The sequence below is a fragment of the Lolium rigidum genome, chromosome 3 (assembly GCF_022539505.1).
Source record: "Lolium rigidum isolate FL_2022 chromosome 3, APGP_CSIRO_Lrig_0.1, whole genome shotgun sequence".
In the NCBI taxonomy this organism is placed as follows: Eukaryota; Viridiplantae; Streptophyta; class Magnoliopsida; order Poales; family Poaceae; genus Lolium; species Lolium rigidum.
Genome location: NC_061510.1, coordinates 231652273 through 231675936, shown reverse-complemented (window position 1 = coordinate 231675936; position 23664 = coordinate 231652273). Strand labels below are relative to the sequence as shown.

The 23664-nt window shown below is 48.8% G+C and overlaps 1 protein-coding gene and 1 long non-coding RNA gene across 3 annotated transcripts; one reads left to right on the top strand and one right to left on the bottom strand.

The window, feature by feature from the left end:
* Positions 1-3485: 3485 nt before the first annotated feature.
* On the bottom strand, positions 3486-6804 carry LOC124699093. Of its 2 annotated transcripts, XR_007001258.1 has the most exons (5): positions 6787-6804; positions 6632-6689; positions 4615-4677; positions 3835-3924; positions 3486-3700 (listed from the first exon to the last, which is right to left on the bottom strand). It is a non-coding gene; the product is annotated as an uncharacterized LOC124699093 (long non-coding RNA). The 2 variants fall into 2 exon arrangements; XR_007001257.1 differs by lacking the exons at positions 6632-6689; positions 6787-6804 and adding an exon at positions 6437-6490.
* Positions 6805-16018: 9214 nt separating this feature from the next.
* Positions 16019-20099, top strand: LOC124703114 (putative disease resistance protein RGA3). The gene is made up of 2 exons (XM_047235325.1): positions 16019-16434; positions 16970-20099. Exon 2 carries the CDS (start codon positions 17042-17044, stop codon positions 20093-20095), a length of 3054 nt encoding a protein of 1017 aa, XP_047091281.1. The 5' UTR covers positions 16019-16434; positions 16970-17041; the 3' UTR covers positions 20096-20099.
* The last annotated feature ends 3565 nt before the right edge of the window (positions 20100-23664 follow it).

Genomic DNA, 23664 nt, shown 5'->3' with positions numbered 1-23664 from the left:
TCCCCTTATTTCTGTAGTCGAAGTTTTTTATCTTATCTTGCTTTTTATGCTATTGATCCTCAATCGCAGTGATGACGAGGAAGAAGTACCAACTCGTGACGTGGCTCCTCGGACGAGCGCGTCACATACTTTGCTTGTATCGGAGACGGTAGTTGAAGGAGAAGAATCTTCGCCTCCTCAACAAAACGTCGTCACCACCACTCCTCCTTCAAGCCCCCTTGCTCCTTCACCAAAAAGGACAAGGGTTGAAACGATCATCGAGCCTGCCCCTCAATTGGGTAGCCCTTCTCAGGCGCTCAGGGTTGAAACTCATGCTAATGTTCATTTCATATAACAGTTGTGATAAAAGTAGCAGCCAATATGAAATTACATTTCTTAGGTATTACCTCAAGTAAGAGACAGAAGGGACTACATCTCATACTCCCTCCAGTCGAAAAAAAAAAATACATGTCTACATACCTCCCCATCTACATAAAGTTTAGCAGATTTTTTAAAACAAAATTAGTACTATTCTTACTATGTAATTGAAAGTAACTGAAAGTAGTAAATTTTATTCTTACTATGTAAGCTGGAACATTTTTGAATCTCCTGGATCTAAGACTACAGAAGACAAACAAAGAAGTCAAGAGACAGAAGGGACAGAAGGGACTCATGGTAAATAACCGAAAATAGTCCGAGATAGAAGGGAGCACATCAAACTCTCTAGAGCTGCGAGAATAACTCCTAACACTATTGTCTGAGATAGAAGGGAGCAGTATGCAAGACTGCAGGCAATGTGAGAAGCTCGAACTGAATACCGCCTCTCCAATTTTGGATCAATGATTTGGAGACGCCGCCTCTTGTAGCTCAACTTGGCGCGAACCCACTCAGCCGGGCCGTGCTACCTGCTCGGGCCATGACTTGTCGATGGATTTTCTCCAAAAGACCACACCAAAGTTGTAGATGTCACTTCTAGCAGTCAAGTGACCTACCAACAAGGTGAGGAATGTGTAAACACAAGCATGGTATCCGTCGAGTCCGATGGCGAGAGAGGGGCCCGGAGCTAGTTGGCGTTCTAGAGGATGACGTCTCCCGCCATGTTGCCGCAAGAGCGAGACGACGGCGTCGGAGCACGCCGGAGTCCGTCGGAGCGTGGCGGAGGAACTCCGTCGAGTGGAAGCAGAGCTCGCGGAAAATAAAAAGAATTAGGTACTATGCTAAAATATGTTTCGTGATAATTTATAGGAGAACCGAGGATTAGCATAGAAGCATGAATGAGTTGGAGAACAGCCTGCATAAATGTGATCATAAGTTCAGTAACCGCCTACCATCTCCTAGAAGCGTAACAAAAGGCATAGGGGTAGACATGTTGCAAGTTTTTCAACACACGTAAATGCTGTCTGAAATTGTCACTCCTACCCGTAAGTTCATTGTAAATCTTCCAACACAACAATAATGCTGTCTCGAAATTAAAAAAAGACCTCATACAAAAGAGGAAGATACCCGTGGGTACTTAGACATGCACCGTTTTTTGTTTTGGTCTAAACAAAAGACCCTCTATAGATTTGTTGACGAAACAAAAGGCGCAACGATAGATTCGAAGTTGTGTAATTCTCTAACAGTTCAAACGTTCAGGTCCCGTAGCATTTGTCGAATCATATGTCTATGAATTTCAAAAGATAATTAAGATTACCAAATATTTCTATGAATACAAATTGATCAAAATAGGTGTTTCCATCGAAACCACATGCCCAACGAAAGTAAAAATATAGATGATCTTATGCATCTCAAGTATAGCTACCTCAAGTCTACATTTACAGGCATCGTTGTTAACTTGTTTTCGTTGTTAAACAAAAAAATGGTACCTTAGCATTTAGCATTTATACAAATCAAAGTTGTGACGCTATTTCGGAGTCCTCCTATTATTCTTGGTCATCTGGTTAATGTGACTACGAAGCAGTCGCATTGCATGATTTTGTATAGAAATAATCGAAGGTGAGTAGACAAAAAACTCTAAGTAGATATAGCAGAAACACTGAAATAGAGTACATATACAGTGACCATGTGGCAATTCATAAACGTGAATCGAACAAAATTCACTTAAGTTGTTATCATTCTAGTATATCTAAGGGTGTTAAGTACAATTCCACTTACAAAACATAAGGGCGGAAAAGGAGGATTTGAAGGCTTGTCAACACATCATTTCGCAAACATTACTAAAAGCGGTCTAGCAGATAATCAAATCATGCAATTGGATACTATCCAAATTCCCGTAGGTCTACGTGATGTAGAACAACAGGTAGAACTTTGGAAGATTCCAATACTTCATGTTGAGCTTTGTCCCTTGGTTCAGAAAGGACTGGCGCAGGTGGCGGAATCAGTCAGGAATTTGAGTCTTAAGTTTTAGCTCTTTTCGTTGCTAATTTTGCTTGATGCTGGTTCAACATATTTTTTTCGGGTTTTAATGGTATTAATGCAAAAAAAACTTGTAAGGAGATTAAATGTATTCACATGAAGATGTAGCTTTCCTTTTCAATATGTGAACTGATGCCATATTTGGGCAACCAAAACAGTATATAATTGACCATCTGGAGAAAGGTATAACCTACTTTAGTTATGTGGAGAGGTAGTATGCAGCTTGGACTATCAACACACATGATATGAACTGCTGTTTTGTCACATAAGCATCACTTGGAGACAAGTACAACTCAAAGCAGCTGCCTCGAGGTTGGGTTTTAATCCATCGAGAAGTACCAAGGTGATAACTAATATCTTACTGTTTCCATCTAGTTGTTATGTGACCAAAAGTGCTAAAAGGCGTTCATGTAGAAGCAATCCATTCATAAATAGATCATGCATGTATACCTGCCATATAGCAGAGAGAATTGACAACAAAATTCGATCTAAACTTTTAACAAATATAAAATTGTTCTGCAGTAAGGTAAACAGTCCTCAAAATTGCATGGATAATTTATACAAAACCAATTACTTAAATACCGGCTAGGTAAATCCACAAGCATAAGCTACTTAATTGCAGTTCAGAGGGTAAATGACAACCAATCTGAAAGTGTGAGCTAAATATTTTTCTGCACTACATTTGGAGAATAAATAGAGTGATTCATAGGGTCGAAATAAAAACCTCTCCCAAATGAAGAGAGTGGCAATGAAATTAGAAGTATGATAATAGCCCTTAAAGTGTATTGAGCCAATGGAGAGATAAGAGGATCAAACTAATTGGAGTATTACACCTTATCGATCCCACATGGCTGGATGTATGATGCACGTAAATATCAATGGCATCTTAGGTCACCACAAGCTATACAGATCACCACAAGTTGAAAAGAGTGATGAAACAAAACAGATGGAAACAGTTACTTATAATTACTCATTTCATATTGGAAAGGAAGTTTTTTGTCGATATGCCTGGACTAACTAATGGCATGTGTCAATGAATATGTGTTCTAAAAATCAGAGTAGAAGGGATGTGTTGAGATAGTTACCTAAGATAAAACAAGAAGGATCGATCTTCAAGAAAATATGTGCCTTCAGGAAAAGGAACAAACATGAGTTCCCCCCATACAACAACTCAGTTCATCAAGATATCCTGTGAGCCACTGAGTATGATAGCTCAGCTTTTGTGTTGTTTGTTACTTGATAGAGGATTACAACACTTCACGAGTTCACGTGCACATACTTCCCGTACCAATACCTGCAAAACTCTCTGAAAAAATATCCTTCAAAGTTATCTTTTTGTGCAAGGTGTACTAATTATAAACATGCAGTCTTGCTAAGACGGAAGAAAAGAATGACCATTCATTATATAGAAAGGAAGCATACACATGTCTCTTGACATACCGATTATTTCTGAGCTCTAGTTTCTGCCATGGCGTGGCTGGCCCTCAAACCGTCAAGGTTTCTTGGGAATCCCAACTCCTCTTTGCAAACCTGCAACATGAAACGCTGCAATGAGAATAACCAAGGCGAGACGATAATACAATCAAAGAAATGGCTGACCGAACACAACTTAAATGGGTACATAGCTAGATTGGTTTTAGTCATAAGTAAATCACACAAGCATGGCATTTGGATGATTATTCTTGAAGTAGAATTTCTATCTGCAGTAGGAATTAAGAAATTTCAGAGACACCAGGCCATGAAAATGCATGAGCTTCTATGCTGTCATGTGCTCGTGCTCCCTCGGCATGGTTAGCAGATGTATAAAGAATTGTGTACATATATGACCAATGCTACAACATGTTTTAGGACACAAACCAGACAGAAATCAAAGCAGATTCTGACAAATATGGTTTTGTATGCATTCTAGTGAATCTTATGTTAGGATAGTCTGTTTTGAGATCTAGCAATATCGACACCATCAAGTATATTTCAGAAGGTCAAGGATCATTCACAACATATATATGGTGAGTATGAACAGTGTGAAATATGAGATAAACAGTATACCTTATTTAATCAAAATATCCAGCATTAGCCACATCATCAATCCAGAGTTATGACTCTTCAGTTTTAAAAGATCTGGTCCTGCTGTTAAATGGTGAGTATCTTGTTCTATGGTATTAGATCATCCTAAGCATGCAGTATATGCAGTTAAGTTATGAGATGACATGTGAAACAAACCTTGGTGGCTCATACTATATAACAAGCAAAGGAATCTGGGTGATGAGCACCGACTCTCCCGACCTGTCCAATAAAATCCAATTCATAGTAAACAATAATTACAAGAATCTAAACAATTTGTATAATAGAAATAATCCTGAAAAATCATGAAGGCAAGTCAATGTTCATGGGAAGATCTGGGTTAAAACTCATAAATACAGAGACTAACATGACATAAAGAAATTTTCATGTGATGTAAGTGAACGTAAACAGTAAGATCGCAACGGGCTCTTGTTTAGTTAAAAAGAAATACAACGGCCCGAAATATATGGCTATATAGTTTGAATGCCACTAAATGCATGGTATTGAATCTTATCTCAAATCTTTTCTGTCATATACCTAGGCACTGGCCCTCCGCCAAATTTGATTTACCCTCCGCCCCCAACCCTAACCCTCCCGCACCCCGCCCTCCGCCGCCGCCGCCGCCGGTAGCGCCGCCGCGGGCAAAGTCCCTCGGGGCGTGGCGGCGGCGGGGGCCCTTCCTCGTCGCCGCGTGCAGATCGGCGGCCGGATCCCCACCTCCTCGATGCTTGGCGGAGCAGACGCGCGTGGGATGGGCGACGGCGGCGGCGGCCTCCATCCCGTCGGCTGTCCCCTGGCGGACCGGTCGGCGCGGGTGGGATGGGCGGCGCTGCGGTCTCCCTCTTCTCGTCGGCTTCCCGCAGCACTCCGGCAGGGGTTGGTGGTGGGTGGCGGCCAGACCCTCGGCTCGCGCCATGCCATCCACCCCCGCCTCTCGTTGGTGCGTGGAGGCGATCTCGGGCATCTTCCGCGACACGAGGGCGCCCGGGCAGCAGCCTTGGGTTTGACGGAGGAGGTGGCCTCTTCTTCGCCGGAGAGGGTCGGACTGCGGTTGGTGGTGGTGGATTTTTGATCTATCATCGCCAGCCGGCGGTGAGATGGAGGTGCATGGAAGCCGGTGATGGTGTCGCCGGTGGAGGGTTGGGTTGGCCAGCCCGGGATGGTCGCCGACGTGGGGGTCCGGCCTGAATAAAGGCGGCGGTCCTAGGGCCTCTCTTGCGTGAAGAGGAGGACCTACCGGGGGCCTGGACTCGTGATCTGGCCGGAGGGTTGAGTTCCGGAAGGCTCCGCCGGCGAATGTAACAGTGCTTTGCCTGGAGTTTGCTGGATCAGAGGTATTCGGTCGTGCGCACCCATGCATTTATTCCGACCGTTTGGTTCCGGAGGAGCGGCGCGAAGCTCTTTTTCTGTGTTGACAGCAAGTGACTATGGATCCATGATGAAAGTCGGAAGAAGAGAATTTCATGAAGGCCGGAGGGGAGGACTAGCTAAGGGAGGTTCAAGTCTTCGCGCTGTTGAGGGGCTCGCTTGGTGTCCGGGCTTCACAGCAGCGGTATGAGAGTGGGGGCGACAACACATGTGAAGCGCAGAGTCCTACCTGTCAGGGTGAAAATCCAAGGTCTGGCCTTAACTGGTTGTGCCTGGCAGTGACCTTGGTGGAGGCATTGTTTTGAGAGTGGGGACTATCTTCAGGGTGAAAACCTAAGATCTTTGATCGGGCGACGACGGTGTTGGAGCACTTGTTCCCTTCTTGGAGGCGTCGTTTTTTGGAGAGTCTCGCAATTCGGGTGTTGTCATGGTGGTGGATGTATTGCTGTTGTTAGGTCCGTGATATCGTAGCGGGACTTTTGTTTCTTAGTTTTCTTTTCGTTTTTTTGGCTGTGTGCATCCGTAGTGCCATTAGGGTGGTGCGTTGTTGCAGAGGCTGGATGTAATTGGTATCTCTCGATATTAATATATTCCCTTTATCGAAAAAATATACCTAGGCACATAGCTGATGTACTCTATAGCTAAGAGATCGTTAACTGCAGCTAAATTTCAGAAGTAAAGAATTACTGAGTAAACAGTAGAGCTCATTGGATTTCTATCAAACACATTATAGGCATATATACAAAAAAAACGTGAAAGAGAGAGAGAGAGAGAGGATGAGAGAAATCAGAGCAAAAGAAAAGACAACCTTGGACTGACTCATGGATTCATGGTTGAGGGGACCTGCTTTACACCGTGAGAGGATCCTGAAGCAAAAAACGTGATCAGAACCGATGGGATCTAGTGGTGATTATACATAATAAGAGAGCTACAAATTAACGAAAAGGAGAAGTTAGAACATACCTTGTGGGAAGATTCGTGCTCGTTAAGGACAGCCTTGGTAGGCTCGCGTAAGAGGATGACGGAGAGGGACTTCTAGGAGGCGATCTTCCTGTTCATCTCTTCCTTCCACTGCAGATCCACCTTCTTCGCCTTGTTCCCCGGGCCATCTCCATCATGGCCTGCCAAGCCACGCTTCCAATCGAGCCGCCGCCGCCGTGGAGACCGGCCGCGCGTTGTCTGCACGCCGGCGGCCCCTGCCGGAGGTCGGCCTCCGTGGAAACGAGACTCCGGATCGGCACAAAGCATCTCCACCTCCGCCGCGCGCCGCCGCAGGCCGTCGGCGACCGCATTCTCCTTCTGCCCCGCGTACGTCTCCGCGCCCCGCCGGAACCTGCCCACCGGCCCGCCCCACGAACTCGCCGCGAACCGCGCGCCGACGCCGCGCCTCGCCGTGGCGGCCGCGTGGATCGCGCCGGCCCCGGCCGCGTCCGCCTCGGGGACCCCGCCGCCGTCCGGGCAGCCACCGAGAGAGAGGGTGGAGGAACGGCACGACGCCGTCTCGGTCTTGAGCGCCGGCGGCGGCTGAAAAGAGGAGAGGGGGATTGGGGGAGGAGCGACGACGAGATTGGATGGCCAGCCGGAATTGGGGAGGAGCAGCGACGGGATTGGACGCAAGGGTTGCGTCTTGCGTGCTCGTCTCCCTATCTCGCGTGTCGCCGGGCCGGGATGGGCTTTCGGTGACCCATGGATAAAAGTGGGTCCGCGGGAGGGCCTCGCCGCCCGGACGAACGACCGGCCGAGATCGCGCCACGTCACCTCGATCGAACGGCCAAAAATCCAAACGCCTGTGAGAGCCCCATGGGGGTGCAGCAATCATACCGTGGGATGCAGAATGATACTGAAAGAGACGCTACTACTATGGCATTATCTGAAGAATAGCCGGCGACATGTTGTAACCCGGTCCAAGGTCCTGAAAAGGATCCGAGACGAAGAGCCATTTTATTCCACACGATAGCTATCGCTGCTGCGGAAAAATCAAGCACCGTGCTCTAACAACTTTTTTTTTTAGAGAACAGGCAGCACTGCCCGACTTTAAATTAATAAAGCCACAGAGTAACAAGTTATGGGTTACACACTGCTGGGCATCACAGCTTCGCCGAGACCATAGTTCAAAACGACATCGTGCACAAATAAAAGATAGCTCATTGCGGGGAGACACATGCAGAGAGGACCCGCTCCCCGATCCCTTCGCCTACTTCTTCACCCCGCCGGCGGCTTCAGCTGCACGTACAGCTCCCTTAGCTCGCGTGCCATCCAGCTTAGCCCCTCCTTTTCTCTTCCCTTGGCCTTTAGGCTCCACAGCTGCAAAAATATAATGGTTTTGTAAATAATGTCAGCTGGGTTAGAAATAAGTCTCTTTTCGATCGCAAGCTTGTTGCGCACATTCCAAAGCGCCCAAGATTGGGCTAAGAAAAGCACCCACAAAGAACCTCCTAGGATAACCCGAAAAACCAGAAAGGATGGCGTGGAATTGAGCAAAATTGGCCGGGCACCAGTTACACCCCAGTAGCTGGCGCAAAACCGACCAAGAAAACGATGCCAAGGAGCAGTTAAAGAAAATGTGGCTGGCATCTTCTGGGGCGCCGCACAGCGCACAAAGGCCGTTTGAAGGACCGTGTCTGGTGAGAATCTGTTGTCCTGACGGAAGCTTGTCAAGTGCCAGCTGCCAAGAGAAGATCTTGATTTTGAGCGGGAGCTTCGCTTCCCACAAGTCTTTTGCGTGGGCGATAGACGTACCCTGAGAGAGCTGGGCGTACATGGATTTGACTGTGTAGGTGCCCGATTTTTCCAGGTGCCAGGACACCAAGTCTTGCCCAGGACTAAGAAGAACGGGGGTGAGCATCCCTTGAAGTTCTCCCCACTGGCGAAGTCCCTCCTGATCAAGGGAACGCCGAAAACGGACCTGCAGGGCCTGATGTTGGAGAGCATCTGCCACCGAGATGTCAGGGTTGTCGCAGATGGCAAAAAGCAAAGGGAAGGAATCCATGATGGGGCCTCTCCCTAGCCACCAATCCTTCCGTAGTTGGTGCGGGCACCGTTTCGACGACGTGCTTCGCTCCGGCTTTGAACAGGTGTTTAATCTTGTGAAGGCTCTTCCAGAAGGGGGAGCCTCCTTGGCCTGAGCCCGAGAACAGGTCAGAGGCGTCCCCATACTTAGCGCGGATGATACGAGCCCATATCGTGTCTTCCTCATTATAAAGCCTCCAAATCCACTTGAGAAGCAGCGCCAAGTTCATCTTTTTGGTGTTGACCAGTGCCTAAGCCCCCAACCTCTTTAGGACGGCACAGTGGAAGGCCAATTCACTAGGTGATATTTTCTCTTTGGGCCTGCCCCTTCCCAAAAGAACTTGGATCTGTGGGAGTCAAACCTCGCATGAATCCCATCATGCAGGAGGAAGAGCCCCATCGCAAAGATAGGGAGATTATCAAGGCAGGAGTTAGAGAGAATGAGCCTCCCCCCGGAGGAAAGAAGTTTACCCACCCAGGGTTCGATCTTAGCAGCCAACTTCCTCACCAAGAACAACCACTGCTCGCACGTCGCCTTCCCCGTCCGAGATAGGCAGCCCGTGTAGGTGAAGGGGAAGCCGCTAAGCTTGCGGCTCAACTTGTTGGCTATGATGTTTCTATCTCTCGGCACGCTGTCCCGTAACAAAGACTTCGCTCTTGTGATAGTTGATTTTGAGCCCCGACATATCCTCAAAACACATCGAAGGAATTTAAGGTTTGCGATATCCTCATCCGAGCCCCGGATGAGGATAAGCGTGTCGTCTCGCGTACCGCAGTGCGTAATTCCTCCCGGCGTAAGGTGTGGAACTAACCCGTGAATATGGCCTCGCCGTCGCCGCGGCGATAAGATCCCGTAGAGCGCTTCTCCGATAAAATTGAAGAGCAGTAGGGGAGAGGGGATCTCCCCGACGAACCCCTCTTTTATTCCTAAAGAACGGTCCCACCTCACCGTTAATGGAAATAGCAGCTTGTCCCCCGTAGACCAGCTGCAAAATCCCGTGGATGTATCCGGCATCGAAACCCTTGCAACGTAAGACTTCCCCCGGAAGTCCCAGCTCACCCTATCATAGGCCTTTTCAAAGTCCAGCCTTGAGTAGCACCCCACCGTGCTTCCTCGTCCGGATGTCGTGAATGATCTCTAGGAGGGCAAGCGGACCGTCAAGGATGTTCCCGCCCTTAATGAAAGCCGTTTGGTTCGGGGAGATAATTCCGTGAGCGATAGGATCGAGCTTACAGTGCATAGGCTTTGGAAATGATCTTGAAAATAACATTGATCAGTGGCAATTGGGCGGTACCGAGAGATTTGCTCCGCCCCGCAGACTTTCGGGATAAGCGACAGGATGCCAAAATTGAGCCTAGCAATGTCAATGCGCCCCAAAGCACAAAGTCATTAAGAATATGCAGAATGCCATGCCCGACCGTAGGCCGAAACGCTTAAAGAAGACCACCGGGAAGCCGTCCGGGCCCGGAGCAAGTGTCGGTTTTCATCTCTTTGACTATGGCCTCGAGTTCCGCTTCCGAGAAGGTGCGCATCGCTTCCTCATTTTCTTCTTCGCAGACGCGAGCTCCCTCACCCCAAGAGGAAGGCGCCAGCCCACAAACCCTTGGAGCGGAGGAACCAAGCAGCTCCCCGTAGAACTCATAGACGTGTTGCTCGAATCAGCTTGGGGTCCGAGATAGTGCCACCGTCGGCTCGAATCCTCGAGATATTACATTTTCTTCTTCTCCCATTAGCGACGGCGTGGAAGTAAGCGGTGTTTGCATCCCCTTGCAGCCGCCCACCTCACTCTACCGCGTTGCCGCGTTGCTCCTCCTCCATGCGATAAATCTGCAGCAGTTGCTCTTCCAAGTGATATCTGGAGGCCCAGGCGTCCTCGTCAAGCCCTGTGGCATCAGCCAGCACGTCAAGCTCCGCGATCTGGGTCAGCAAAGCGGCTTTCTCTGCCTTGGTGTCCCTTCCTAGGTTTTGTTTCCAGCCTCTAAGGACTTGTCTAAGGCCCGCGGACATATAATGCCACCAATCAATAATGTCGCGGCCTCCCACCCTGGTCATAAGTCTCGCCCACGAGTGCTGGACCAAGGGGACGAACTCTTGGCGCTCAAACCAACTTGTTTCAAAGAAAAATCTGTTGGAGCGCACCGGGAAACCCTCTCCGGTGTCAAACACAAGTGGCGTGTGATCGTAGCCAAGGCTAGTCTCAGCGGACAAGGAACACAACGGGAAGATAGCTTCAAAGTCAGCAGGACACAAACACTCGATCTAGTGCGGACCGTATTGGATTGAGCTGGTGATTGGACCAAGTGAACCGTGCTCCCGTGCGCGGAATTTCCTCGTAGCCCAAGCGTCGATGGAGTTGTTAAACAAGTCCATCAGAGGCCAGTTGAGGTTGTCATTGCTCTTATCGTCGGCTGCCCTAATAAGGTTGAAGTCGCCTCCCATGAAGATCGGTAAGGTGCACCTAGCCACCTTGGCCGAGATTTCGTCCAGGAACCCTCTGGAGCGAGCGTGATCCGTCGGACCATAGATACCGATAATCTCCAGCTTCTTGTTGGAGATGCGATGAAGAACAGCCAAACTCAAGAAGAATTGACCCCTGTCCATTCTTCCAACTTCAAACATACTGTCCCTAACTCCTAGCAGCATGCCACCTGAATGACCGCTAGCTGGGAGCCAAGACCAGAAAATTTCTCGCCCACCTCCAAGCTAGCAAGCTCAGCATCCGTGAAATCCTGTTTGATGGTTTCTTGTAAGAGAACTAGATCAATGCGGTGCAACCGGAGGTACTCTTTCAACAAGGTTCGTCTCCCCCGACGACCGAACCCTCTAATATTCCAGCATCGTGGCTCTCATTGGGACCCTCTCGCTCGCAGCCCGTGCTTGGCGGGTGACAGTGTCTATGACCAACCGGAGTGGGCTCGCGAGCAGCTCGCCGCTTGGCGACGTAAGGCTTTTTGGCTTTGCCCGAGCCCGCAGTGGCTCCTCCACGCACCCAACCGAGGAGGATCACCGGCGTCTCGCGGGTGGCTCCCCCGTGGAGCCAGCCTACGCCGCCAACACCAGGAGCCGCATGCCGCGAACAGTCCCGGGCAGCTTCTTCCTTAGCCTTGGCCTCTTCTTCTTCGATTCTACGTCTCGCTGCCAACAGCTCTGCTTGCGCGCGTTCCCGAGCCTGGAGAAGCGCCACCGCTTGGGCCGGTGACCCTTCCGATGATTTGAACAGAATGCAGCTATCCTTGGCGACTTTGAGGAGATGTTCCAAGGAGGAATCTTGAAAGGCAACAAAATCAGCTGGAGAGGAGGAGTTACCTGGAGCGGGGGTGGACGACGAAGGAGTAGCCGTGTCGATGACGCTCTTGTCGAGGTTGTTCTTGTCCGCCGTGGCCCGGATGGCCCGCTCCAGGACCGGACCGTCGGAGGTTCCTTTGGAGCGAGCACTCTGCGCAGCGCCTCCGCCGGGGAGGCCTTGGAACGAGGAGCACGCGCCACCGGCGCGCCCGGCGCCGAAATGGGAGTGTCCAAGAGGAGTGGCTGTCCTTCGCCGGGGTTGGCGTTCTTGATAGCCGGGGCTTGGTGGAGCGCAAGGGCCGGGGCTGGAGAGGAGTTGGTAGCAGCAGCCGCCTCCAACATGAGCTTCCGAGAGGGGCGATCGTGATTCAGCTTGCTCCTTTGTTCGCTGTTACGCAGATACTCTTGGTCCGAGGCACCCAAGGACGGGCTGGACCAACTCACCTCCTCCCGCTCCGCCTCAGACATGGGCAGAGCTTTGCCCGGCGTGGGCGAGACAGGACCAGCCGACGAAGGGGCCTCAACAAGGACCTCGCAGAGGGAATCAATACCGATAGCAGCCTCCGGGGATTGGCGCCCCTCAGCGGGAGTAGACGGCAGAGCAGCTTTGATGATTTGAGCGACCATAGGGAAGATGTTGCCTGTGGGGGTCAAGTTGGACCCGTATTGACTGCGAGCCGAGGCAGGGATTTGTGGGCTGAGATCCTTTGCGTTGTGCTGGAGGCAAGGAGACGGCGACCCAGGGGAGGAGCCGAGGGGGACAGACTTACGAGGAACTTCCCCGCGCGCTCCAGGGGCAGAGGACGATCCTTTGTGAGCATGGCGTCCCCGCCGCCCGTCCCAGCGCTCCTCATCGGCTCTCATCAAAATCTTCTTCCTTGTCTTCAGTGCCATCTCCGGGAGGGAACTTCGGCGGGTCGTGAGGAGGGGAGTCTTGGGCCGACTGAGCTTCGCGAATAACTTGGATACGGTAGCCTTGCATGTTGACGAAGAGGGTGATGTGATCGAGCAGCTGGTCCCCTTTGCGGCATCCAAAGGACATACGCACCGGCGCATCCGGGTGAGCCAACGAGGCAACGTCCACCCCAATCGGACGCCCCACCTCGCGAGTGGAAAGGAGAAGGCGATCGGCGTGTCGAAACGGAGGCGGCACCCCGAGCAACCTGACCCAAACCTCCTTCAGAGATTCAGCAGCAAGAGGGTCGCCTTGCGGGAGAGTGACAATGGCCTTAAGCTTGGTACATGGCAGAGTGAGGCCGCCCCCACGGATAGCAATGCGGAGACTCTCTTTAGAGGGGAACACCACCGCAAAATCCAAAGGGCCGATTTGGCGCACCTGCCAATCCCAGTTCTCATCAACTAAGTCCTTGAACTCGTCCTCCACCTGCTCCGCGGACAGCTGCCCTCCCCCAAGGAAAACAAGGCGGAGTTGGACACCGGCTTCCAAGTTCTTCCTCGTGTACTTCCAGTGCAGCAGTAACCCGGGCCTCCCGCCTCCAAATCCCGCCCGTAAAGGAGCCAGTGCCTTGGAGACCGCCGCGCACATGGCGGAGAGGTGCCCGACTTTCTTACAGCTAACGCAGAATGGTTCATCGACGCAGCGGCCCGGACGTGACCTTGCTTGCCGCAGCTTGTAGCACGTGATGTGGGCCGCATCAAGATTGGGGGCCCCAGCCCCCCCTGGGCCGGTGACCTGCCCGCAGCTAGGAGCAGAGACCTCCCCTGGGGTCCCGTGGGCCGGCGAAGGGCCTCCCGCCCGCGTTCCGGCCGGAGTCGCGGCCACGAGGGGGAGGTGGAGGTGGCGGTGGCGCGCGCGATTCCTCGTCGTGAGCGTTCCCTCGAACGCCGGGACGAGGAGCTCGCACGCTCCGCCTCGCGGTCGCGTTGACGCTGTTGCCGACGGTGCTCTTCCTGCTCTCTGTCGAGCCTCTGGCGCAGATCTTGGTCGCGGGCGCGGGGATAGCCCTTGTTGAACTCGTCGTAGGGACGCTTGCCGTGGGAGTTCCTCTCCCTCCATGGCCACGAGGAGAGGAGTACGCGCTCCGAGACGGGGTCGAGGTGGAAGGACAAACGCTTGGCGGCGGAGAGGTTGCGGCGAACGTCGGAGGCGGGGGCAGGGAAACCGAGAAGTGGATCTAGGGTTTGGGGAGGAAGCCGAGCCACTTAAAAGCGGGCGGCGGAGGGCGGAACCGTCCCACCAGGGAACCCTAGAGCCACCCAACCGTCCATCCACCACTTGGGCGACGTGGCGCGCATCCAACGGGTCCGATCCAGGGGCACCCGCGGAACCCGAGCTGACCGCACCTTGGGCCGGCCCAAACCTCCACCGGCCGGCCGAGGCCGCAGCCCTCCCGTGGGCCGGCCCGGCCGGGCCCAACGGATCCCGGCGCCCAAAGCATCCAAGGGAGGAGCAAACCCTAGCGGCGGCGGCGTCCCTTCCGCCTCCGGCCGCCCACCGGACGATGGCAGCTCCAGAACGTGCTCCCCGACGCGGATCTGACCAGATCCAGAGCCCCCCCCACCAACCTCGGAGAGGCCCCTCCCCACGGGCGCCAAACCAGGTAGCGGAGGGAAGTGGGACGGCGACGAGAGTGGCGGGGGCGGCGCCGGCGAGATGCTCCTCTCCCTCGAGGCGTCACGGGCGCGCACCAGCGGCGGATCGACCACCTTCTCAGGCCAGAACCTCCCCAGATTCGGCGGAGCAAGGGGCAGCTGTGGCTCCTCCACATCTTCCAACACGCAGCTCTCCTCATCTGCGAGCTCCAGGACCGAGCCCTCGGCCTCGGCGACGGCGGCGGCCAGGAGGGAGAAGCGATTCCCTTTGCTCCCCGGCGAGACGCGTGGCTCCCGCGGACCCCCAGGGCGGCGAGCGGCGCGGCGGCGGCGGCGTTCCGGGAGGACGAGCTCCCAGTCGCCCCCCGAGTCGCCCGAGACGCAGCGCGCAGTTAGACACATCCCCACTAAACTAAAAACATGTAACCCTCTAACAACTTGCAGTGCAACGAGTGGATGAGCGACCAGTTCTCCGTTCTGCTCGGTTGATTGGCAGTACAGTAGTACTATCAAAGACTGGTTACGTCTTAGGTGGATATAAAATTAAGAAGCGACAGTGTGGAGAAGGACCACGGTGGCTGCGACAACCAAGCCAAGCTTTACTATTCGCGTATGCCGGGCTGGTTGACTAGCAAGTCCACCTTCTTATCTCTTTCGTGATTGGCTTACCAGACTCGATATAATCCTGCAGCGGTACTATGATCCGTGGCTTATCAGTTCAACCTGTCAGGTACTCTCTCTACCTCCCATGCCTTTTATTCAGTGCTTTTATTCTTCTTCTCCGCTATAAACCTCAACCTTTCTAGCTGTGTCCATTCTCTCAACTGTCTTCTTTTAACGAGCATATGTACATCCCCTATAAAAGAATTTGGGGTTCTAGCGGTTCAATCTTAAATCTCGAGGTGAATTGTAGTAATAGTACTAAGCAGCCTTGCAGCTTGCAGGCTACTGGCCACATCAGAACAGGGTGACTTTGTAGACCGTGTTACAATACATATTTTGCGCAAGGTGTGGCCCCAAACTGTTGATGAGATGCAAGGACACGTTGCTTCAGTAGGGACTGCTCTTTGACTTCCAACCATTTCTCTGGATCCTGCATCCATCAGTTTCCATCGTTCTGTAACACTCCGCTTCTGCATTCAGTAACCTTCGTAACAGGTAATATCAAGTGTGCCCCTTGATCAATAGAGAGTACATATTTCATCATCTTTCTTGTCTTAACGTTTCTTAATTCATACCTAATTTGCACCCGTTGATGATGCAAATGCAGCTGAGCTTTCGTGATCGGTGTCATAATCCTATCTGTTTGTTTGGCTGTTTAGCAAAGAGATCCTACTGGGATGGAACAATCTGTATGAATATATCCCGCTCGCCTGCAGCACTCTAATCAACATACCATTATTAAGGTATTTTCTTCAGTTCTTATAGCTCTGTTCAGTTGGATATCTCCTAGCATCCGCTGAACTAGCTTTGTCTTAAGGGAAACACTTAATTCAACTTCTCCTTTTCCACTCTCCCGTAGTGAGGCTTTCTTTTATTGAGTGGCTGATAACCTCCCATTACCTTTTCTGTGCACCGGCCTATTCAACCAGTTACTTTTCATCCTCCTGGGCTCCGATTCATGGGATCTTTCAGTGCTGATGGGTTGATCTACATGTGAAGTGGAGATGGGTTGATCAATGGAGCAACCTGCTTCTGCCAGATGATTGCTATTGACTCTTGTTATCCAATGTTTATTTCGTTCTGAAAGATTCCTTTCTGAGGTAAGAATCGTACTATTCTAAAGATCATGCATGTTGGTTTCCATGACATTATTTTTAATATCATGACTTGCGTTACCACGACCCCTACTGTCTTGTGTTCAGTTACATTGGTGATCTAGACACTAGGCACCGAGCATACTAAGATGAGTAATCACTAGGCATTCATCCTAAATTTAACACGGAAGGCCTAGGGACTCAATTTTATTAAAGCCAAAGAAGTAGCAAAGCGAGTATTAGCGCATTAGCTTCGTCAGCCACCTGTAAATGCATTATGCATGATTTACAAACCTTCATACCTACTTTACTCTCCAGTACAGAAATGGAAATTCATTTTTTGGTCCCACTATTCTGGAATTCCACCAGCATACCTTGGTGTGCTAAATTCCAAAGCCCACGTAGCACACTAAAGCTATAACTGGAGCTTCTCGCCCCAGTAGACTATTTGAGTCAGAATTTCTCTAACATTCATACAGATTTAGTGAATACTTTCTAGATTTTTAACCAATCTTAACTCATGATCTACATTCATTACCAGCCTGCAAGTTTGCCCCACTTTTAGAGGAGCCACTTTGTATTTCACGTGGATCAACCTCGTCAAGTTTTTCTGATGGCAGCCATACTGGATTCTCTTGTTGGATCATGTGCAAAAAAATTGCAAGAAATGATCACAGAAGAGGCAGTTCAGATTCTAGGGGTAAAAGAAGAACTGAAAGAACTACAGCGAAAAATGACCCAGATACAATGCGTACTTAATGATGCTGAGGAAAGGAGTACAAAAGAATCAGCAGTCAAAAATTGGCTGGGTGAGCTTAGAGATGCTATGTATTATGCTGATGATATTATCGACATGGCAAGATCTGAAGGGGGGAAGCTACTAGCAGAACACCCTTCATCATCAACAGAGTCAACTAAATGTTGTGGCATTTCGTTTTTTACTTGCATTCCTAATGTTTTGAACCGTCGCAAGATTGCTGTTCAAATCAGAGACTTTAATGCTGAACTTGAGAAGATATCAAAGTTGAGTGAATTTTTAAAGCTTCAGAAATTGCAGCCTAAAGCAGAAGTTTCGACTGTGAAGAAAAGTATCAACCTTGTGGAGCCTAATCTTGTGGGAAAGGAAACATTACATGCTTGCAAAAGATTGGCTGGGCTGGTTCTTGCAAACAAAGAGAAGAAGGCATACAAGGTTGGTATTGTTGGAACAGGAGGGATTGGGAAGACAACTCTAGCACAGAGGATATATAATGACCAAAAGATAAAAGGAGTATTTAGTAACCAAGCATGGATTTGTGTTTCTCAGAAGTACTCGGAAGTTGCTATTTTGAAAGAAGTTCTTCGGAATTTTGGGGTGCATGAAGAGCAAGGCGAAACCGTTGGAGAGCTCAGCAGCAAGCTTGCAGCTGCAGTTACAGAAAAAAGTTTCTTCCTTGTGCTAGATGATGTTTGGCAGCCTGAGGTGTGGACCAATCTGCTGAGAATTCCATTACATGCTGCTGCAACCGGAGTAATTCTAGTTACCACTAGACACGATACAATTGCACATGCAATTGGGATGGAGGATGTGCAGCGAGTTGATCTGATGTCAGCAGATGTAGGATGGGAGATGCTTTGGAAGAGTATGAACATTGATGAAGAAAAAGATGTGGAAAAACTTCAGGATATGGGTTATGATATTGTTCGCAAATGTGGTGGACTTCCCCTTGCAATCAAGGTTACTGCCAGTGTTCTTGCAAATAAAGAGAAAACAGAGAATGAGTGGAGAAAATTTATTGATAGAAATGCTTGGTCTGTGGGAAACCTTCCTACTGAGCTCAGAGGTGCTTTGTATTTGAGCTATGATGACTTACCAAGTCATCTGAAGCAATGCTTTCTCTATTTAGCCTTATATCCAGAAGATTGCTACATTGAACGTGATGATCTTATCAGGCTTTGGGTCACAGAAGGTTTTATAGAGGAGCAGCAAGGCCAGCTACTAGAAGACATAGCAGAAGAGTACTACTATGAGTTGATATATAGGAATCTCGCGCAACCAGACCCTGAACGTGCTGACCGTAGTAGGTTCAAGATGCATGACCTTCTAAGACAACTTGCTCAACATATATCTGGAGAAGAAAGTTTTTGCGGAGACCCACACTCATTGGGGGCTAAAACTTTGTGCAAACTAAGACGTGTTTCAGTTGTCACTGACAAGGATTTTATAGTGTTGTCCAATATGGACAAAGAGATGATTAGAGTACGGACACTACTTCTTACATCTGCTAAGAGACCAAATGTTGGAAATACAATTTTCAAGATACTTCCGTGCATTCGAGTTTTGGATCTGACTGGTTCGTCCATACAAACCATTCCAGATTGCATTGGAAGTTTGATCCATCTACGACTACTTGATCTCGATGGCACTCTCATATCTTGTCTTCCGGAGTCCATCGGTTACCTCATAAATCTTCAGATATTGAACTTGCAATGTTGTGATGCTCTGCATAGCCTTCCTTTGGCGATCACTCAGTTGTCCAATTTAAGGCGTCTTGGTCTGGCTGGTACACCAATAAATCAGGTGCCAAAAGGAATAGGCAGAATGGAATTTCTCAATGATTTGCAAGGATTTCCTATTGGTGGTGGAAGTGATAATGGTAAAACACAAGATGGATGGAAGTTGGAAGAGTTGGTACATCTCTCACAGCTAAGGCAGCTTGATATGATTAAATTGGAAAGGGCTACTCCTTACAGTACAGATTCATTGCTGACAGAGAAAAAACATCTCAAAGTTTTGAGCCTGCTCTGCACCGAACGTACAGATGAACAATATTCAGAGGAAGATGTTAGCAACATGGAGAAGATCTTTGAGCAGCTAATCCCTCCACAGAACCTGGAAGATCTATTTATCCATAGTTTCTTTGGCCGGAGGTATCCCACATGGCTTGGTACCACCCACCTGTCTTCAGTTTTATACTTAAAACTCATAGATTGCAATTCATGTGTGCATCTTCCACCACTCGGGCAGCTGCCTAATCTGAGATATCTGAGAATTGATGGAGCAGCAGCAGTTACCAAGATTGGACCCGAATTTGTGGGCTGCAGGGGGGATAATCACAGATCCAAGGATGCGGTTGTTGCGTTCCCCAAGCTCGAATCGTTGTATATCGAGAATATGCCTAACTTGGAGGAGTGGTCCTTTGTTGAAGAGGGAGATGCAGAGGCAGCGGAAGGGGGAGAGGATGGATTTGCTGAGATACAAAAGGGGGAAGCCCCGTCTCCAGGGATGCAGCTGCTGCCACGCTTGAAGAGATTGGAACTTGAGGGCTGCCCAAAGCTGGGATCTCTCCCACGACAGCTAGGACAGGAGGCCACCAGCTTGAAAGAGCTCCAATTAGGCGAAGCAAGCTCCTTGAAGGTGGTGGAGGACCTCCCGTTCCTCTCTGAGACGCTTCTAATCCAGGGATGCGGCGACCTAGAGAGGGTCTCGAACCTTCCTCAGGTGGGGAATCTCCGTGTAACTCGTTGTCCAGACTTACGGTGCGTTGAGGGGTTAGGCAGTTTGCAGCAGATGTGGCTGGATGTGGATATGCAGGACATCTCTAAGCTGTGGGTGCCGGGGATTCAAGAGCAGCACCGGAAACTTCACGGTGAAGACGTGGATGTATACACTTGGCCAAGAGAGTGAGAAAACACCAACTTTGATGGCGACGGAGAGGCAAGGTATGAACACTAGCCTATAATTATTTATTTATTTATAAATCTCAGTTATGTTTAATTTGCACAGTTTGTCCAGTGTACTTTTGGCCTTTTGCCTTTTTTTTAATTTAGTCTATAACCTGGTTTTTCTATTTGCATATAATTTGATCATAGCTTAAATTTCTTGATATACATGACTACGCTTATTTTGTGTCCTTATTCTTTTGCAGGTACTTGATTCCAAGAGCTCGTGATACTATGATTTGGCCACTGATCCATGGGTGCATCTTTTTTGGGTGGAAAACAAAAAAAAAGATAAAAAAGGAAAATGAAAAAAATGAAAACGAAATTTCCAAAAAAATGATAAAAGGGAAAAAATATAAAATATATTTTATTTAGTTTGTAATGCTTTGTTACGTTTTGTAATGACATGTATGGACTTGTATCCAGACTCTTCATTATTTTCCTCTTTGGTAGCTAGGGTAGGTAGGTAACTCCGCCTATGTTATGATAAGTGTTATACTTATGTTGCATAGCCGGTTCCAAGCCCGGAGAAAGGAGGAGGGTACTATCTATCAAGGCGTGACGGTGCACCCCGCAAAGTGGTGCACCGTTTTGAAAGATTACAAGAGTGCTCTAACGAAACACAGAGTGAAGCAAGGTTTGGTTGCTCGATCTTAAATTTGACACCTTGTTTGCTTATTATTTGTCTCTATTGAGTGTAAAATCCGTGGCAGAGATTTGGTGCACATGGGGTACCAGTGATCCCGTTCTTTTGAAAATAAAAAATTATATTTTTTAGTTTCATTTTTTTTTGAAAATATCCGCATATAGACAATAATGTATTTCACAAGCGTGTAAAATATCAACTTCAAATACTTTATATTCTAAGCTACTAAAAAATATCAGCTTTAAGTAGTAATTTTCAAATCTCCAAAACATATCAGATTTTATTATTTTTGTCTAGCACAAAATTAAAAGAATTTCGGGTTGAGATTTTGCATGGTTGTGAGATGTATCACTGAAAATCCCCAAAAATATTTTCAGATTTTTAATGAAATGTAAAAATACCTTGTAATGTTTTAAAAATAGCGAGAGAGCACTTAAGCTCGGGAGCCAAAAACACTTTCAGATAAAATCTGCACGTTCATAACTCTTAAGCTTTTCATCTCTGAGTTATTGAGTGAGATGCAATACACACTTTGTTACATCTGTAACTCGAGTTAATCTGACGCATTTTGTTGGTGTTCCAACACTCTGTGTCCAAAAAAGACAACTGGGAGCAGAAGTTTCTCGATGCATATATATCTGGTCTTCTACCCTTTCAACACTTGTGCCTGCTATTTGCAAATGCGTGAGCTGACAACAACTGCATCTACCGGAGCATGCTGCCAAGGATGTTGCGGCGATGGTCCAGCCCCTCATTTGTCAAACTCTCAATGCCTCCAGACGTGACCACGCCTCACACCAAGTCGGTCCGTTGCCCCGTCTTCTTCCTGGGGAGAACCATGAGGACCGATCATAGTTTTTCAGAGTTCAGAATTAAAAAGGGTACTGGAAGTAGGATATCTAAAAGTGAGAAATTTTCTTCTATCTCTGGAAAAGAACTTGCAGGAGCTTTCCCCTTTTGGCCTCCTTCTGTTGTTTCGGGGAGGTAAACCCCGCCTGGGCCAAGCTGAAATCCCAGCGCAAACCCTGCCAATCTCGTCCATTCGACGGGGAAAAATAAAACCGCCTCCGCTTCCCTAGAAAGAATGCCCCGAGAGAGAGGGACGAGAGATCGCCTGTGACCTAGGCGAGCTGGGCGTCGAACTAGCGGGAGGGCAGCAGCAGCGACTCAGCGGCAACGAGAGAGCAAAAGTTTCTTCTCGATGCATATATTTGGTCTTTCGCCCTTTCAACACTTTGTCGGTGCGATTTGCAAGTGCTAAGGACATAGCTGACAACAGTTGCATTGCATCTACGGGAACACGCCCCGAGGAATTAACCAAGGCGTTCGAGGATGTTGCGCCGTTGTTTCATTGGTGCGACCGCCCTTTTCCAGTTGAGAACCATCATGGCTAAACGCAATTCTGTAGTTAAATATTTTAGAGTTCATACTTTAAACAGCCACTGAAAGTCTGAAATTAATACACTTCAAAAAAAAGTCTGAAATTAATAACCAATTTTTTTTTGTCTTGAAAATAATTCACAGGGAGCTCTGCACCTTTCATCTAGTAAGAGAAGGTGAAAACAAAGTTACCGTTTATTTATTTTTTAGGCACAGTTTAGTTCGTCAATGCATGCAATGTGAAAGATATTATCCCCCAAGTGATTCGTCGTGTTGAAAAATGAGAGCAGTTGCGGCCAAGCCATGCCATGGGAAGTTAGCACAGCCCAGCAATATCCCCTTATAATAGATTGGCAACATGCAGCGTAATATCATTCCTTCAATGTTTTATGCTAGTACTCTAGGGCACAACAATGCCATTCGGTACACTGTAACGATTGAGATTTGGGATGAACAGCAAGCGGGCCCAATCACCGTCACCGTGTTGTTGATTAAAAAAAAATCCGGAAAGGTGGAAATTTTATTTAACAACGCAGACCGTAAGCTGCAAACTAGTTAGGACATGCCCAATGCACTGCCCTAGAGGTAGTGCTTCACACCTTTAGCTAGGTTCGGGTGGTTCAAAGTAGGTTCGGATGAGGAGGCAGCCTCCTCTTCAAGAAGTGAGATCTTAAGCCTTAAAAAAATGCTTTTTGGAGAGAGAAAGAGATACATAATGTCATATTTGTGGGGTCCCTTCTCTTTTTTTTCTTACTAAAGTTGTAGCTTTCATTGGAGAGATAAAATTCACCATGTTGTTTCTGACAACTTTTTTACGTAGAACCATCTAGTTGTGTATGCCACCATTGCTCATTCCCTTACGGGCGCTATTCTCCCAGTATAGGGAGCGCTCCTAAGCGATCGGCAAGCTGCGTGGCCATTGTCGTGTGCCGACTAAATGTGGGATCCGATTCTAACATTCGGCATGGAATCACCAAATCGGTCCTCAAAACACAAACCCTGGCCATGCCCCCGGCTATACAGAGGAGCAGGAGTAGAAGCTTCGGTCTTGGCGTCCATGGCCGCGGTAGCAGGTGGGGGTGCAGAACGACGACCGGATGGACCGCGCGCCGCAGATGTGGCAGGCCAGCAAGGCTCTGCTCGCAACCGCCGTGTCCCCGCTGGGTGACGTCGTGCCGACTTGATCGCGAGCTTCCCCCGGGAGGGCGGGAGGCATGCATCAGCTCCACTCTCTGCTTTCTTCCTAGAGGCAAGCCACCACCCCTCGCCCACCATGGATCTGATTAGTTCCCCTTTCTAATCATCTTTCGATTTTGCTACTGCTATTTGTTTGTGAAATAAAATGGTGTTTACTTGTCGGACTCCTGCAATACACGAACAAAACTGCAGCCATGGTTCTGGTACTGATTCGAGGGAAATTGTTATAAGCATTTCTCTGCTTTCAGAATGATTTTAAGATAGTACTACGCACTCTGTAGTTCTGTCATTAAAGAACAAATAATAATTGA

Excerpts from the sequence above, each read along its gene's own strand:
- LOC124703114 (XM_047235325.1), top strand. The coding sequence starts at position 17,042 with ATGGCAGCCATACTGGATTCTCTTGTTGGATCATGTGCAAAAAAATTG.